The 17,128-nt window shown below is 42.3% G+C and overlaps 1 protein-coding gene across 1 annotated transcript; it reads right to left on the bottom strand.

Annotated features, from left to right (window-relative positions):
* Positions 1–4,622: 4,622 nt before the first annotated feature.
* On the bottom strand, positions 4,623–5,350 carry LOC113178501 (sperm annulus positionning complex subunit Chibby3). Its single transcript, XM_026382785.2, has one exon. It carries the CDS (start codon positions 5,034–5,036, stop codon positions 4,623–4,625), a length of 414 nt encoding a protein of 137 aa, XP_026238570.2. The 5' UTR covers positions 5,037–5,350.
* Between the last annotated feature and the right edge of the window lie 11,778 nt (positions 5,351–17,128).

Here is a 17,128-nt window from a genome sequence, read left to right on the forward strand (position 1 = left end):
TTTTTATTATTTTTTTAATATTAATTTTTTTAGTTCTCGGCGGACACAACATCTTTGTTGGTATGTGGTGCTGAGGACCGAACCCGGGCCGCACGCATGCCAGGCGAGTGCGCTACCGCTTGAGCCACATCCCCAGCCCTGCAAGACACTATCTTAACATAAAAAATAAAAAGGGCTGGGTGTGGGGAGGGGCAGGCACAGTGGCACATGCCTTCAACCCAGCAACTTAGGAGGCTGAGGCAGGAAAATCCTGAGTTCAAAGCCAGCCTCAGCAACTTAATGAGGCCCTAAGCAACTCAGCGAGACTCTGTCTCTAAATAAAATATAAAAAGGGCTAGGAAGAGCTGAGGATATAGCTCAGTTGGTAGAGTGCTTGCCTCGAATGCATAAGGCCCTGGGATCTAATTCCCAGCACCATATTAAATATATATATTAATATTTTTAAAAGGGGAGAATGTGGCTCAGTGGTAGAGTGTCACCAGGTTCAATCCCCGGTACTTCAAAACAGAAAAGGTAATAGATGCTACAAAGCATTTAGCAGGAAAGGGAGATAAATTGGTTAGGGTTTGGGAAGAAGGCATACTTTCATCAAGTCATTGGGGAACACTTCATTGAAGAGTTGGTATTCAAGCACATTCCTGAAAAAAAAAAAAGTTTTTTGAGGATGAGGAGGGGTGGTTAACTGTATTGTTGGGGGAAACAAACTGATCAAGAAGCAGCAAACAGCACTCAGAGAGGAGGGGAACTCCAAACTTTATTTTACACCAGGCAGCTCAGAGGAAAACAAAACTCCAAATTCTGAGCTCTGATCCACAGTTTTTCACAACATTTATAGGTTCTTTGGCATCACCTCAGACTTGTTCTATCATTGGAGCTTTTTTTCTTTGTGCAGGGTCTCTAACATAAGGCATGCTAACAGAAACAGATAAGTAATGGCTCTTTTCACAGACGTCTGTTACATTTCAAGAGGGAGTATTCAGAATGGTGGGGCAGTTATTTACAATCCAAAAGGTAAGGAAGGACCTGCTGTTACATTTCAAGAGGGAGTATTTAGACTGCTGGGGCAGTTATTTACAATCCAAAAGATAAGGACCTGTGGTTAATTAGGCTTCCTGGAGAAAGGCAAAGAGAGGGGAACTGACCTTTTCCCCAGGCCTTGTTTTCTTATAACGTTTTTCTTTACTTTTATTTATTTTTAGATGATGCTGAGGATAGAACCCAGGGCCTCACACTTGCTGGGCAAGGGCTCTACCATGGAGCCACAACCCCAGCCCCCTCTTACCATAACGTTTTTATCATTTCATTTCACAACCATGTCTGGTTTTGCCATCACAGTATGAAATGCTGCTGATGCGGTAAGATGAGGCCAGAAAACTGGCCAAAGGACTTAATAATTGCAAGGAGGTCTACAGCATCCCTGACAAAAGTAGGTTGGGGAGAAAGTAGGAAGTGAGAAATCCGAAGTTGAGGGGGAGAAATTGGGGACAGTGAATCCAAGCAATTTTTTGGAGTTTAGTTATAAAAGGGAGCAAAGAAATGAGGCAGTAGCTGGAAGAGAAAGTGGGATTAAGAAAGGATAACCCCCCCCACACACACACACACACACACACAAGATGGCAGACTCAACCGGGTGTCTACACTTGTTTTCTTTCATCTTTCCTCTCACTGTGGACAAACCCACAGGCTTTTTGATCTCCTACCTCACACCCAAATATAACTTTTGCAAAGCTCTGTGCCCAGAGGGTTCTAGGCTGTAGGAGATGTAAGCCAAGTCCTTTGTTTCTCCTTTCTTCTCTGGCACTTCCCTTCCCTGGAGCAATGAACTTGGCTGCTACAGACAGCGGGTAGGGCCAGGGAGTGAAATTCCAGAACAGAAAGAACAAAGATATCTCAAAATATCTTGCCATCATCCTCTTGATTGCCCCTCCTTGAACTGGGCACTGCTGCAGGGCTGTGGGGGGCTCCCTGCCAGTGTGGCAGGATAATTTTCTCTATCCTAGGACTGTTAGCCAAAGCAATCTGTAGATATTTATGCCTAGTCATATTTTTTAAATTTATTTATTTTTATTAGCTATTCATGATATTACAATGATCTTGGCAATTCATACACTTGAATCATTGGGATATAATTTCTTATTTTTCTAATTGTACAGATTGCAGAATCACACTGGTCATAGAGTCACCTATATACATACAGCAATCATAACCTAGTTATATTTTTGCTCTTTAACCGTGCCATATGTTTTTATGCTAGCACCTTCCTTTTTTTTTTTTTTTTTTTTTTTTGGTGTAATGGATGGTAAAATCAGGCCTGGTTGTAAAATGAAATTATAAAACCACTATCATGAAAAACTAGTGCCCAGGAAAAGGGTGAGTTCTCTTCCCCTTTCTGTCAGCCCTTCTTCAGGAAACCTAATTAACCATAGGCCTCTACCTTTTGGATTGTAAATAACTACCTCTAGGAATCTAACTACTCGCTTTGAAGTGTAAACGCCCCTATTCAGGCTTTGGGCACAAAAGGCTAGAGATTTATCAGAGGCCTGTGAAAAGAGCCAGTTTTTGCCCTAATTAATCACTTTCTGCTTCTATAAACAGGCTTCCCACTAGAAACCCCCTGCAGGGCCTTCTATCATGTAAACTAGAAATTTTATGGCACCAGATTGCCTATAAAGGTTGTGAGAAACTGGGGATGGGGGCTCAGAATTTGGAGTTTGATCTCTGGGCCTGCCAGTATAAAAATAAAATTTGACTTCTCCCACTCGCCAAGTGCCGTTTGCCGCTTCTTGACCAGTCTGATTCCTGCAACATTGGTACCTGGGATTGAACCCAGGGATGCTTAACCATATTGAGCCACATCTCCAGACCTTTTCTATTTTTTATTTTGAGACAGGGTTCTCACTAAGTTGCTGAATACTGGCCTTGAACTTGTAATACTCCTGCCTTAGCCTCTGGGATTACAGACCTGTGCCACTGATTTTTTTTTATTGTGATAAAATTCACCATTTTAAAGTATACAATTCACTGGCTTTTAGTATAGTCACATGTTGTGCAATCATTACCATTGTACTTCCAAAGCATTATTCATCACCCCAAAAGGAAATCCCATTAATTAGTAACTCCCTTTTCCCACCCCTTGGTAACCACGAAATGGCTTTCTGTCTTCATGGATATACCTATTCAGGATATTTATATAAATGGAATCATACCATATATGGTCCTTTGCGTTTGCCTTCCTTCTCCTAGTATATTTTCTCCATTACTGATCTTTTTGTACTTGATTTTTTTCTAGTACATAGTTCTGATTCCCTCCTCATTTGCTTTCCTATATTTACCTTTTATTTCTTTCTATTTTAGGTACTAGAGATTGAACACAGGGACATATTGCCATTGAGCTACATCCCCAGCACTTTTAGTTTTTGTCTTGAGATAGGGTCATGCTAAATTGCAGAGGCTGAACTCTGACTTGCCATCCTCCTGCTTCAACCTCCCCAGGAACTGGAATTACAGTCCTATGCCACCGAGCTCGGTTTTACTTTTTTTAAAACTTACTTTTATTTATTTAATTTTGGTACTGGGGATTGAACCCAAGGGCACTTTATCACTGAGCTACATTCCCAGCCATTTTTTGCTTTTTATTTTGAGACAGTGTCTCACCAAGTTGCTAGGGTCTTGCTAAATTGTTGAGGCTGGCCTCAAACTTGTAATTCTCCTGCCTTGGCCTACCTAGTAGTTGGAATTAGAGGTATGCAACACTGTGCTGGGCCAGAAATCTGAAATTTCAAATTCTGAAATGTTGGCAACAAATGCATTTTGTTTTTCAAAGTGCGGGTTGAAAAAGCCTCCTTATTCTAGGAAAGAAGAAAAAGGCCTATTTTGGAGGTACGATTCTCCAAAAGGCCAAACAGGCAGGTGGGAATAGGAAGGGCCAAAGCTTCTCTCAGGGATAAGGTACTTACCTAGATTCCCAGCCTGTATCTCTCCTGTATCTCTAGGGTCAAAGTGAAAAGTCTCTAACCCTCAACCCTACCCACCTCTTTACCCTGGGCATCATCACACGGCACCCTGCATTCCCAGAGCGCCGCGATTCCTTTGCCTTTCGGACTTCGCCCCCCCCCACCCCCGTTCTTTGGTGACCTAGAATGCCATTACCTGCCATTTGCCCCACCCCACCCCGAACTGCTTGCAGCAAACCAGGCTCCCACTCCAGGATCTGGAGGGTCGCACACACAGATTCTTCCTTGCTGTCCTATCTCAAGCTCCCTAGGAGGATTGCTTAGGTCAACGTCATTAGTTCACACCTAGCACAGAGTGTCGGCCCCTGAGACCACCCCTAGCCCAGCGGTTCCACAGATCCAGCCCGGGTTAAAGGCGAGGGGCCGGGGCTGGGGATGTGGCTCAAGCGGTAGCGCGCTCGCCTGGAATGCGTGCGGCCCCGGTTCGATCCTCAGCACCACATACCAACAAAGATGTTGTGTCCGCCGAGAACTAAAAAATAAATATTAAAAAAAATTCTCTCTCTCTCTCCTCTCTCTCTCCTCTCTCACTCTCTCTTTAAAAAAAAAAAAAAAAAAAAAAAAAGGCGAGGGGCCAGGCGCGCGTGCGCGGCTCGGAGCTTTATTGCATCATCGCGACTCCGAAGCGCGCGGTTCGATCACGAGCACGCCGGCGGCGGCTTCACGCTTGCGCATCTTCCTCTGCCAGGCGCGCGCCTGACTGTTCTCGGGGTTGAGCTTTTCCAGCAGGTGCATGCGCGCCGTGGTCTCAGTCAGCATGTCCATGAGTAGTTCTTGCTGCAGCTTCAGGTAGTTGTTCTCCTCCAACAGCATCTGGGTTTTGACTGGCTGTACCTGTGGTTTCCAGCCTGAGATGGTTGGCGAGGACTTCGGCGGCCGTGACCGCGGCTGCTGGCTCTCCGCTCTCCACTGGCCGCTGCGGAACACGAAGGCCTGGTTGTTGAGGCGTGTGCGCGGCTCACCGTAGCTGAGGCCCAGCTCAGCCTGGCGCGTCCGGTGGTCCAACAGATAGAAGGTGGACATGGAGGAGATGTGGCGCAGCGGCGGCCGCCGTGGTGAGAAGCGCCGCGAGAAATGATCGGCCCAGAATTGCCGCAGCAGCTCCCAAAAGCTGCTGGTATGGCTCCTAGCCAGGCACTCGAAGGCAGCCAGAGTGAGGGGTGGGCAGGCCTCTCGCCTGAGCGCACAGGTGGCCGCAGGGTAGTGGCAACCGGTGCTGTCTCCTTGCCTCCGGAGCCCTGGTGTCCTGAATGATGAAGGCGAGCCGGGGGCACTGTTGGGTACAAATACCTGGGTGAACCGCCTGGTTGGTACAGGCTTGCAAACCGCGAAGCTGATGAACTTGGATTAGCTTATGGCTTGCTTTTTGGGCTAACCAGTTGCGGGTCACTGAAGAGTTCATCCTTGTACAATCGCACTACGCACAGGCTCACAGAAACCACTTCCCCCAAAGACCACTCTTGGGTGTCAGGCCCTGGGTATAGACATGTACATGAAGGTCTAGGGCCCTGTTCTCTGAGTTGCATCTGGAAGAGGTCATGAGTGGAAGAGGAAGGAATGATAGCGAGACCAGTAGGTACTTAATGGAGGAACAGAACTTTTCCAGGAGGAATGGGTATGAATAGATGGAGAGCTTCTAGAAAAAGTGAAGAGAGGGGCAAGACTTTCATGCTGCAAATGTGTGGAAGAGGTTGGGGTAGGATTGATTCTGGCACCAGCAGAAGAAGCTGAACCAGGGCACTTGAGGTGTCTACAGGCAGGCTTAGCAATTTGCTTACTCTAGGTAAGAGGGACCTGCTAAAGGATTACAAAGCCAGGATTTGGATTCTGCAAAGTATCTGATGGGATGTCTGACAAAACCAACACCATTACTGCCCTTGTCATTCAACCTTGAACTGGCGCCTGCTATGTGCCAACCCTTGGTCTGGGCAGGGGATACTAGCACAGACTGTGCCTGCTTTTAATAAACTCCTGGTCCAGCCAGAAAGAGATATCCACATAGATCACAATACAGTATGCTCAGTGACATCCTGGGACAAATGCCTTTGCCTAGATCTATGCTCTGGTTTCAAGGTAATGGCTGGTGCACACTAGAAGTGACTTTTGTACTAAGCAGGCTACTTCCTCAAGGAATCTAAAGTTCAGATAACAAAACAGATAAGTCCCATTCTACCTGGCTCTTTTTCTCCAGTAAGTGCTGATTCTATTATGTAAAAAAGGGATATGTGTTTTGTGTTTTAAAATTCCTCTTCTCATGGAGGGAGAAAAGAGGACTAACTGGGGCAGATTTCCCTCTGTCTTACCTTCATTAATTCTACACACTTATTTATCACATAGAGCTAAGAGGTGGACGATACCTCCCCTGAATCTGGTTCAAGGAGACCATCTAGGAGAGCCCATTTCCAGATCTACCCTTGTTACAACTCTCCAGAGGGCCCTTTCCCAGTAATCTTTGCTACATGTTGTGTCTCACCTGGAAGATGTGCTGGAGGTGCCAAGCTGCTGTACCAGGCCTGGTCTCATCTCTGAACCACTTAGCTCCTCTTTACCAGCTATGACTCACAATGCCTCCAGGCTGGAGCATTGCTGACAGCTGAGTTATAAAATATCCTTGGCTTGCCCCTACATTCATTTGGTTAATTTATTGAGCACTTACTGTGTTCTAGGCACTCTTCTAGGGAAGTAAATATATTCTGCTATTTAACCAGCAGGGTGGGTGGGAGGGGGGTCATATGCATAGACTGAGAGGAATTTGTTCTAATCTACTGCTGTGGTTTAGATGTGGCTTATCCCCCAAGGATTCATGTGTTGGAAGCTCGGTCTCCTGTGTGGCAATATAAGAGGCGGTAGAAACGATTTTTGGAGAAGGAGTGGTGCTGGGGATTGAACCCAGGGCCTTGTGCATGATAAATGTGTACTCTACCCTCAACCTCTGGTGGAACCTTTAAGAGAAGGGGCCTATTGGAAGATAATTAGGTCATTGGGGATACTGTCCTTCCAAGGGGTTAATGCTGGTTTGGGGAATTAGTGAGTTCCTGTGAGAAAGGGTTGTTATAAAAAGAGTAACAGTGGTCCTTCCCTGTGCCCTGGCTTCCTGTTTTGCCATGTGATCTCTCCCTCTCACTTATGCTATCATATCACCATGATATGACGCTCCAGAAAGATTTCACTGGAGTCAGCAGATGATGACATCATACTCTTAGACTTCTAAAACTGTTAGCTAAATAAATTTCCTTTATAAAGCACTCAGTCTTGGGCTAGGGCTGTGGCTCAGTGGTAGAGTGCTTGCCTAATACATGTGAGGCACTGGGTTGGATTCTTTGCACCTCATAAATAACACACACACATATATACACACATATGCTTTATATATATGCTTTATATATACATTATATGTGTGTATGTGTTTGTGTGTATGTGTGTGTGTAAAAGAACCCAATTTCAGGTATTTTGTTATAGCAACAGAAAACAGATTAATACAGGGAATAAAGACAGCTGACATGGGTGTCATTCTCTAGAAGCAATCTACGATGAGAGTTCTTCTCCAAGTGATTTATGGGGGAAATGCTCTCAGGAGAAGGGAGTGAGGAAGGCAGGGCAGGGCAAAGAAAAAAGTTAAGAGTATGATCTTGGGCTATGGTTATGGCTCAGTGGTAGAGTGCTCATCTGGCATGTGTGAGGCACTGGGTTCGATCCTCAGCACCACATAAAAATAAACAAATAAAATAAAGGTATATAAAAAAAGAGTGTGATCTTCAGCCAGGCACAATAACATAGGCGTGTCATCCCATTGACTTTGGAGGCTGAGGCAGGAGGATTGCAAATTCAAGGCCAGCTTCAGCAATTTAGTGAAAACCTATCTCAAGAAAAAGAGAGAGAGACAAAGGGACAGAGACTGAGAAACTGGGGACTTAGTTCAGTGATAGAGTGCACCTGGGATCTGATCCCCAATACAAAAAAAAAAAGGTGGTCTTAAGTGGAGACTAGCTTCAGTCTCATTTCTCATTGGGAACTCAGAGGACAAATTACATTAGAGTTAAGCTTCCTGAAGGAAAGGGAGCTGGTCTAGCATATTCACCCCACTTCCCTTCCCACATTTCAGTCAGTTATTAGCAGGGACAATCATGAGTTATCACCTGAAACTTAAAGTACCTATGGGAGGGCTGGGGATGTGGCTCAAGCGGTAGCGCGCTCGCCTGGCATGCGTGCGGCCTGGGTTCGATCCCCAGCACCACATACAAACAAAGATGTTGTGTCCGCCAATAACTGAAAAATAAATATTAAAAAAAAAGTACCTATGGGATGGGCATAGTGCCAGTAATAGAGATCTGGTTGAAGCACCAACAGCATAAAAGAAGGAGGAAAATAATAGACAACAAAAAGGAAAGGAAATTACTAAATGGACAAGAGTTTCTGATTGTGATATTTAAGATGAAGAAAGTAAAACGGAAATGTCAAAATTGACTTTAGGACAGGGTGAGGGGTAGGAACTAATTTGGACATGATACTTAGAGAAGGCACTTAACATTCATGAATGATTTGAATGATGAGGGGATCCCCACCTTTTGATGACTGGGGGCTTGAAGAAGTAAGGAGCTGGGCATATCTGAAGGACAGTTGCCATGTTTTGAGACTGTGGAAGGAAATGAGACAGCCCTACTTGCCAAGCCCACCAGTTGACTGCCATCACCTCTACTTGGCTTTATCAATTTCAAGGACCTCTTCCTGGGCCTCCCAGTTAATCTGCCCTTCTGCATGGCTCTAGGAGGGATCAGGCCCAACTCCAGGGGAGTTCCCAAGAGAGGCAGAATGAGATGGTAGCACCACTTCCTGGGAACCTTTTTCATTATCAGTTCTTTTATTTTTATTTTGAAAAAGGTTCTGGCTGAGTTGCCCAAGCTGGCCTCAAACTCCTGAGCTCAAGTGATCCTCCTGTCTCAGCCTCCTGAGGAGCTGGGATAACAGGCATGTGCTACTGTGCCCACCTCTTTAACAGTTTAACTGAGGTATAATTGACATAATAAACTATGCATATTTATCATACACAATTTGATACGTTTTGATAATTTGTATGTGACATCTCCAAAATCAGTTATAAAGAAGGTTCCCTTACCTTCAAAAAGTTTTCTGTGCCCCCATCATTATAGTTTGCATTTTCTAGAATTTTATATAAATGGCAAGTATTCAATATGTATTCTTTTTTTAATGTGTGTGTGTGTGTGTGTGTGTGCACTGACTTCTTGCAGCATAATTAAGGTTTATCCATGTTGTTCAATTAACAATCCATTCTTTTTTAATTAGTGACTAGCATTCCATTGTATTGATATACCATGCAATTTGCTTTTCCATTCACCTGTTTCTGGAAATTTGAATTATTTCCAGTTTGGGGGCAATTATAAATAAAGCATATATACATGTCTGTATGTCTTTGTGTGGACATAATCTTTCATGACTCTTGAATTAATACCTAGAAGTGGAATGGCTGGGTCATATAGTAGGTATATGTTTACCTTTTTGTGAGGCTGCCAGAATTTGCTGTTGTTGTTGTTGTTGTTTTGTGGTGCTGGAGATTGAACCCAGGGCTTCACACATGTGAAGTAAGTACTCTACCATTGAGCTACATCCCCAGCTCATTTCTTTCTTTTTGAAATGGGGTCCTCTCCATGTTGCCCAGGCTGGTCTCAAACTCTTGGGCTCAGATGATATTCCCACTTAAGCCTCCAGAGTAACTGGCATTACAGGTGTGTGTCACCACATCTGGCTGAAGCTGCCAAACTTTTCAAAATGGTTGTATTTCATCCCCAACAAGAGTGAAAGAAAGTTTCTGTTCTTCTACATCCTGGATAACATGTGGCATGGTAAACTTTCTTAATTTTAACTATTGTAGAAGAGTGTCTAAGTTGTGTTTTTAATTTGCATTTCTCTCATTATTATGCATGTTTTGTGTGTGTGTGGAGAGGTTGGGGGTGTCCTTGGGATGGAACCAGCAACTCTCACATGCTAAGCAAGCGCTCCTGAGCTATATCCCCCAACTGTTATCATTCATTTTGAGGAAGTGGTTGTTTAAGTCTTATGCCCATTTTTAAAATCAATTGTTTGACTTATTGAATCATAGTTTTTTAATATTAGATAAAAAGTTCTGGGTCAGGGGCTGGGGATGTGGCTCAAGCCGTATCGCACTTGCCTGGCATGCGTGCAGCCTGGGTTCGATCCTCAGCACCACATACAAACAAAGATGTTGTGTCTGCCGAGAACTAGAAAAAATGAATATTAAAGAATTCTCTCTCTCTCTCTCTCTCTCTCTCTCTCTCTTTCTCTCTCCCCTCTTAAAAAAAAAGTTCTGGGTCAGATATATTTTATAAATATTTCCTCCCAGTCTGTGGCTTGCTTTTTAGAACAAAATTTTGTTTTTTTTAAGTAATTTTATCAATTTTTTCTTTTTTAGTTCATGCTTTTTGTATCATATTTAAGAATTTTTGCCAAACCTAAGGTTACTAAGATCTTCTCTTTTTTTTTCTTCTTCTAGCTTTACATTTAGGACTGTGCTCCATTTTGAGTTAAATCTCTGGTCTGAGATTTTTTAATGGAGATTTTTTATATTGACTTAGCACCATTTATAGAAAAGGTGAGCCTTTTCTCAACTAGCTGCTATGGGTCTTCATTGTTCATCATGTGGCTGTGTATATGTGGATCTCCTTCTGTGCTTTTTTATTACTTCCCCAAGACAGGGTCTTGCTATGTTGCCCAGACTGGTCTTGAATTCCTGGCTCAAGCAATCCTCCTGCCTCAACTTCCTGAGTAGCTGGGACTACAGGTGTGTGCCACTGTGCCAGGCTATGTTCTCTAATTCTTTTTTTTTTTTTTTTCTGGTACTGGGGGTTGAACCCAGGGGCACTTAACCACTGAGCCACATTTGCAGCTGTATTTTTGTATTTTATTTAGATACAGGGTCTCATTGAGTTGCTTAGCGCCTTGCTTTTTGCTGAAGCTTTGAAATTTCGATTCTCCTGTCTCAGCCTCCCAAATTGCTGGGATTACAGACACGTGCCCCCCGTGCCCAACTTGCCCCCAGTGTCATTTTTTAATTATTGTTGTTGTTGTTATTATTATTTTGAAACTGGGAATTGAACTCAGGAGCACTCCACCACTGAACCACATCCCCAGCCCTATTTTGTATTTTCTTTGGAGACAGGCTGTCACTGAGTCTCTTATCGCCTCCCTGTTGCTGAGACTAGCTTTGAACTCACAATCCTCCTTCCTCGGCCTCCTGAGCCACTGGGATTACAGGTATGCACCACTGTTCCTAGCTCATTTCTCAATTATCAAATTTATCAATTACAGTAAGTCTTATATCGGGTAGTGAAATCTTCCAACAGTATTTGACCTTCTAGGTCATTTGTATTTCCAAATAAATTTTGGAATTAGAATGTCAAGGTGGGTGCAATGGTACTCATCTATGATCTCAGTTACTCCAGATGCTAAAGCAGGAAGATTGCAAGTTCAAAGCCAGCTTAGGGAATTCAGTCTCAAAATTAAAAAAATCAAAAGATATGGGGATGTAGCAGTGATAGAACACTTGTCTAGCATGTGTAAAGTAATCCCCAGGACTGCCTCCCTCAACAACAATAACAAAAAAGTCAGTTTCCATGGTTACTGCTCAAAACTCTCTAATCATCAGAATGCTTAGGAGCCCTCAGAAAGTTGTCTGATGGAGAAGGAATCAAAGCCCAGGGATATTTAAAAACAAACCAGTGAGTGATAGATTCTCTCTCCAAATTATCTGTTATTAAAATTAATATGTACTAACAACCATGGTATTTCAGGCAAGTCATAGGCAATCACCAGGAATAATATACAAGAACTTTTAGTTTCCCTTATTTCCATAGACGTCCAAAAAAAACTCAAGGAAGTCATTTGATGATTTGGACAGGAAAAGTTAATAGAGATGATGGGTGATTCCCATTTCACATGTTAACCTTATTCATAAACAGACCTGGATTTTGAGGAAATTTAATGAAAACTGCAGAATTTAGATTCACAATTTAAAACAAACAAAAAATAGTTGTTCCCTAGCTCCTTTGAGAGATTCCACATCCATGTCATTACTGAAAATAATAGATTCAGAACCCATGAATAAGGGACTGCCAGGTCCCAATAGGTCTGAGTCTAATGACATAAAATTCATCCTCACAGCAGTGAGGAAAGAAGAAGAGGAACTAAAAGTTATTTTTCCAGTTTTCCACACCACAGGCATTTGTGCCACACTGGCTAGTGTCAGGGTCCCTTCTCCTAACAACCAAGAGCAATACTCAATTACAAAGGAAGAAAATCTTGTTTTTCCTCATAGTTATCTCGATTTGACTTCTGAGACTTTGATTTTGTTTGTTTTGGTACAGGGGATTTAACTGAGGGGTGCTTAACTACCGAGCTACATCCCGGCCCTTTTTATTTTTTATTTTATTTTATTTTTTTAAAAAGAGAGAGAGAGAGAGAGAGAGAGAGAGAGAGAGAGAGAGAGAGAGAGAGAGAGAGAGAGAGAGAATTTTTTAATCTTTAGTTTTCGGCGGGCACAACATCTTTGTTTGTATGTGGTGCTGAGGATTGAACCCAAGCCTCACGCATGCCAGGCAAGCGCGATACCACTTGAGCCACATCCCCAGCCCCTTTATTTTTTATTTATTTATTTTAATTTTACAATATATTTAGTGGCAACTGGTAGTAACAAAATTTACCTATTTTAGTTACGTGTTCTTTAAGCAAGTCTGTAACTTAACATTGATTATTTTCAAGTTATTACACTACATGTATTGTCATTTTTCAGGTGGATAAGATAACCTAGAATCATAGTCATTATATGGTCATACAAAATGATCATATAATAAATCAGATGAGGGGGGCTGGGGTTGTGGCTCAGTGGTAGAGTGCTTGCCTAGCGTGTGTGAGGCACTAGGTTCGATCCTTAGCACCACATAAAAAACTAAATAAACAAAATAAAGATATTGTCTCTGTCTACAACTGAAAATGTTTTAAAATAAATAAATAAATTAGATCGGGTTTATCGCCATCACTTTGTTTTTTCCTATAAACATATACAATAAAATTTAATTTATAAATTAGGCACAATGAAAAAAATAAATTAGGCACAATGAGAGATTACCAACATTAATAATAAAATAAAATAATTTTGACAACATATTGTAATATAAGTTATTTAAATCTCATGAATTTTTATTTCTGGAATTTTCCATGTACTATTTTTGGAGCAAAGTTGGCCAAGGGTAACTGAAACCTCTGGCAAACCCAAAACTTGGGCAAGAGATGACTATTATATCTGTGAAATTCCATTTCTATGAAGCCCTAGAAAAAAAAGGCTTATCTCAAGTAGCAGAAAGAGATCAGTTTTTGCCTAAGCCTATTGTGTAGGGATTGATTGGAATGGGTGTAAATACAATAAAAGCTATTTTTGGTTCCTGATTTCTAGAATAGAGTTCCTAAAAACTCTTAACAGTCTTCTGAGTGATAAAGAGTATCTTTTGTTATGCATAATAAGCCCCTTTCAACCATATTTATGCCAGTGAGGTGGGTATTGGTAGCCCCCAGACAGATTCAAGATAGGGGCTGATGATCAAAGGAACTAAACATATAAATAGAGGGTTGGAAATTTCAATCCTCACCCTGGAGGAAGGGGAGGTAAGTTCAGTTATCTATGGCTAATGATTTAATCAACCATACATACAAAATGAAACCTCCATTAAAACCTCCAAACTGATGGAATTTGGAGTGCTTCTGGGTTGGTCAGCAGGTGAGGTACCAGGAAAGTGGCACACCACCTATTGAGGGGCACAGCCGAGTTGGGATGACTCATGGCATTTTGCCAGAAGGGAGTGGTTGAAAGGCCAGCGAGCCATTGAGATGATGATGGTTATGTTAAGCTGTGTATTCAGTTGTATGTAGACCTTTGCTGTCGGCTACTTTGGAGTTCCCGTTGAGTTCTCCAGGGGTTCCGAGTGAGTGCACGGGGAGCCGGGTGGAGGCTGGGTGAGTTCCCAGCATGGAGTGCTGGTGGAGTTCAGGCAATAAAGTTTCCTGTTTGAACATACAAGTGCTTTCTGGCGGCTGGGTTATTTGTGCCCAGCCAGACTGCGGGAACCACCCTTGCCCTTGTACATCTCTTCCATTAGTCGGTTCCTAGGTTATATTCTTTATAAGGATCCAGTAAAGACTGGGCATACTGGCATATGCCTGTCATCCCAGCGATTTGGGAGGGTGAGACAGAGATTGCAAGTTTGAGGCCAGCGTCAGCAACTTGGTGAGACCCTTGGCAACTCAGCAAGACCCTATCTCAGAAAAGAGATAGGATGTAGCTCAGTAAAGCACCCCAGTACCCATTCCTTCCCCAAATATATATATAAAATATATATATAAAATGAACCAGTAAACTTAAAGTTCTGAGTTGCTGAATTCTATGACTCAATTTTAGCAAATTATGGAACCTGAGAGAAACTTATAAGAACCCCCAGATTTGTAGTTAGCCCAGCATCAGCACCATGTTTGTAGCTGACTGAACCTTTCAGCCTATGGAGTCTAATGCCAATTCTGGGTACTTAGTGTCAGAATTAAGTTGAGTTTACAAAAGTAGTGTTAATAAAAGGGATACCAATACATTGGTCATGAGAAAACACCATATATAAATTTGGTATCTTGGAAATAAAGAACTTCAGAGAAAATCTTTTGAGGCAATATAAATATTGTATATCTACATAATGATAATGGCTACATGGTATAGCTGTATATTTTTCAAAATCATGGAACTGTACAACAAAATTTTTTTTGTTCTCCTAGTGCTAGTACCACTGAGTTATACCCCCAGTCTTTTTTTTTTTTGATACCAGGACAAACTAAGTTGTTGAAGCTAGCTTTGAACTTGTGAGCCACTGGGATTACAGGTGTGTGCCAATGCAACTGACCCCAGTCCTTTATTTTGAGTCAGGTTCTCACTAAGTTGCTGAGGCTGGTCTCCAGCTTGTTATCCTTCTGCCTCAGTCTCCTGAGTAGCTGGGATCACAGGCATGTCCCACTGTGCCCAGCTCAAAATTGTTATCTTAAAATGTGGGTGGAGAGGTTGAGTAACCAGGTGTATCAGTCATCTTTTCATCCCTGTGACCAAAAAAACTAGACAAGAACAACTTAGAAGGGGAAAGGTTTATTTTGGCTCAGAGTTTCAGAGGTTCTGTCCATGGTTGGCTGACTCCATTGCTCTGGGCCAAGGTGAGGGAGACTGTCATGGAGGAAGGACGTGGTGGAGGAAGGCTATTCAGTTCATGACAACCAGGAAGAAGAGAGGGCTCTGCTCACCAGGGATAAAATATAAATACCAAAGTTATGCCCCCAGTGACCTACTTCCTCTGGCCACACCCTACCTGCCTACATTTACCACCCAGTTAACCATTCACGTATATTAATCAACTCATTAGGTCACAGCTCTCATAATCTAATCATTTCATTTCTGAACGTTATTGCATTTCTCACACATGAGCTTTTGGGAGGACATCACATATCCAAATCATAACATCAGGAGATCCAAATCCAGAATGAGGGGCTAAAGTGCAAACTATAAAAAGAAGATAAGTACTCTGTGATAATCCTCAACCAGAGGACAAAATGGATAGCTTACCTAATGCATCTGAACATTTTGAGAGGAGATTCCACAACTGAAAGAGTTTGGGGACATATTAGTTCTCAGTATATAGAAAACTCCAGTTGGTCTGGGACCTGAGGAGGGGCAGTGTGTACAGGAGAGCTGGCAGGCATCTTAAGCCATGTAGAATAGTGAGTGAGTGTGACTAATGAGGGAAGGGAGAAGGAGGGAGCAGATATCAGGTGGCCTTGAAAGGAAGGGCACCCTCTATTGCAATTCTCAGCTCAAGGTGGCATAAAGCCAGGTGGAACTCCTTTTCCTTTCCTTGGCTACTTTGCTGTCCCAATATACTTAATTCTTTCTTTTCTGTTTTAGTCAGTTTTTCTACTTGCTGTGACCAAAATGCCTGACAAGAACAATTTTAAAGAGGAAAAGTTTATTTGGGGGCTCATGTCTATGGCTCATAGATGGCCAGCTCCATTCCTTGGGGCACACAGTGATACAGAACATCATGGTAGAAGTGTGTGGCAGAGGAAAGCAGCGGGGAATGTGGCATCAGGAAGCAAAGAGAGAGACTAAGCTCAGCTTACCAAATATATGTTACCAAAGACAAGCCCCCAGTGGCCCACCTCCTTCAGCCATATCCTACCAACCTAAAGTCACCCTTCAGCTATTCTCTATCAGGGGTTTAACACATGATTAGGTTAAGGCTCTCATAACCCAATCATTTGACCTCTAAGCTTTCTTTCATTGTCTCACACATGGATCAAGAATTTTGTGTAGTTATTTTCAAAATTCTTTCTTTAAAACAAAAACACTAAGCATAAAGGCTGAAACTGATTTTTTACTGGAAAAATATATGCATGTTATATATTAAAATAACCTTTCTATTTCTAGAGTCTCAGTCTCCCTTTCTAGCATCGGCCACTGTTAGTTTCTTGTGCATCTTTCCAGTGAGCTTATTAGTCCAAGTTTATGACAATACATGTATGTTTTCCACGTGAAAGGAAGCATACTAATATGCAGAGCTTTTTTTACATTATAATAAATCTCACTGTTCTCTGTATATTAGAACACACAGGTGCACACCTGATGCTTTCCAACAGTGCAAAACTATTATAAAGATGGCCTATATTTTATCTAGTCAGTTATCTATCATGGTAAGTTATGTCCAGGATATTGGTACTATAATTTTTTTTTTGTACTGGGGATTGAACCTGGGATGCTCTACTTTTTAGCTACATCTCCTGTCTTTCATTCTTTCTTTTTAAAATATTATTTATTTATTTTGTTTATTTTCATGTGGTGCTGAGGATTGAACCCAGGGTCTCACAGGTTCAAGGCGAGCACTCTACTGCTGAGCCACAACCCTAGTCTTCCTGTCTTATTTTTTATTTTGAGACAAGGCTAAGTTGTTCAGGCTGGCCTCTAGCTTTTGATCCTCCTGTCTCAGCCTCTCAAGTCATCAGGATTACAG

The sequence above is a fragment of the Urocitellus parryii genome, unplaced genomic scaffold (genome assembly GCF_045843805.1).
Source record: "Urocitellus parryii isolate mUroPar1 unplaced genomic scaffold, mUroPar1.hap1 Scaffold_4509, whole genome shotgun sequence".
Lineage (NCBI taxonomy): Eukaryota > Metazoa > Chordata > Mammalia > Rodentia > Sciuridae > Urocitellus > Urocitellus parryii.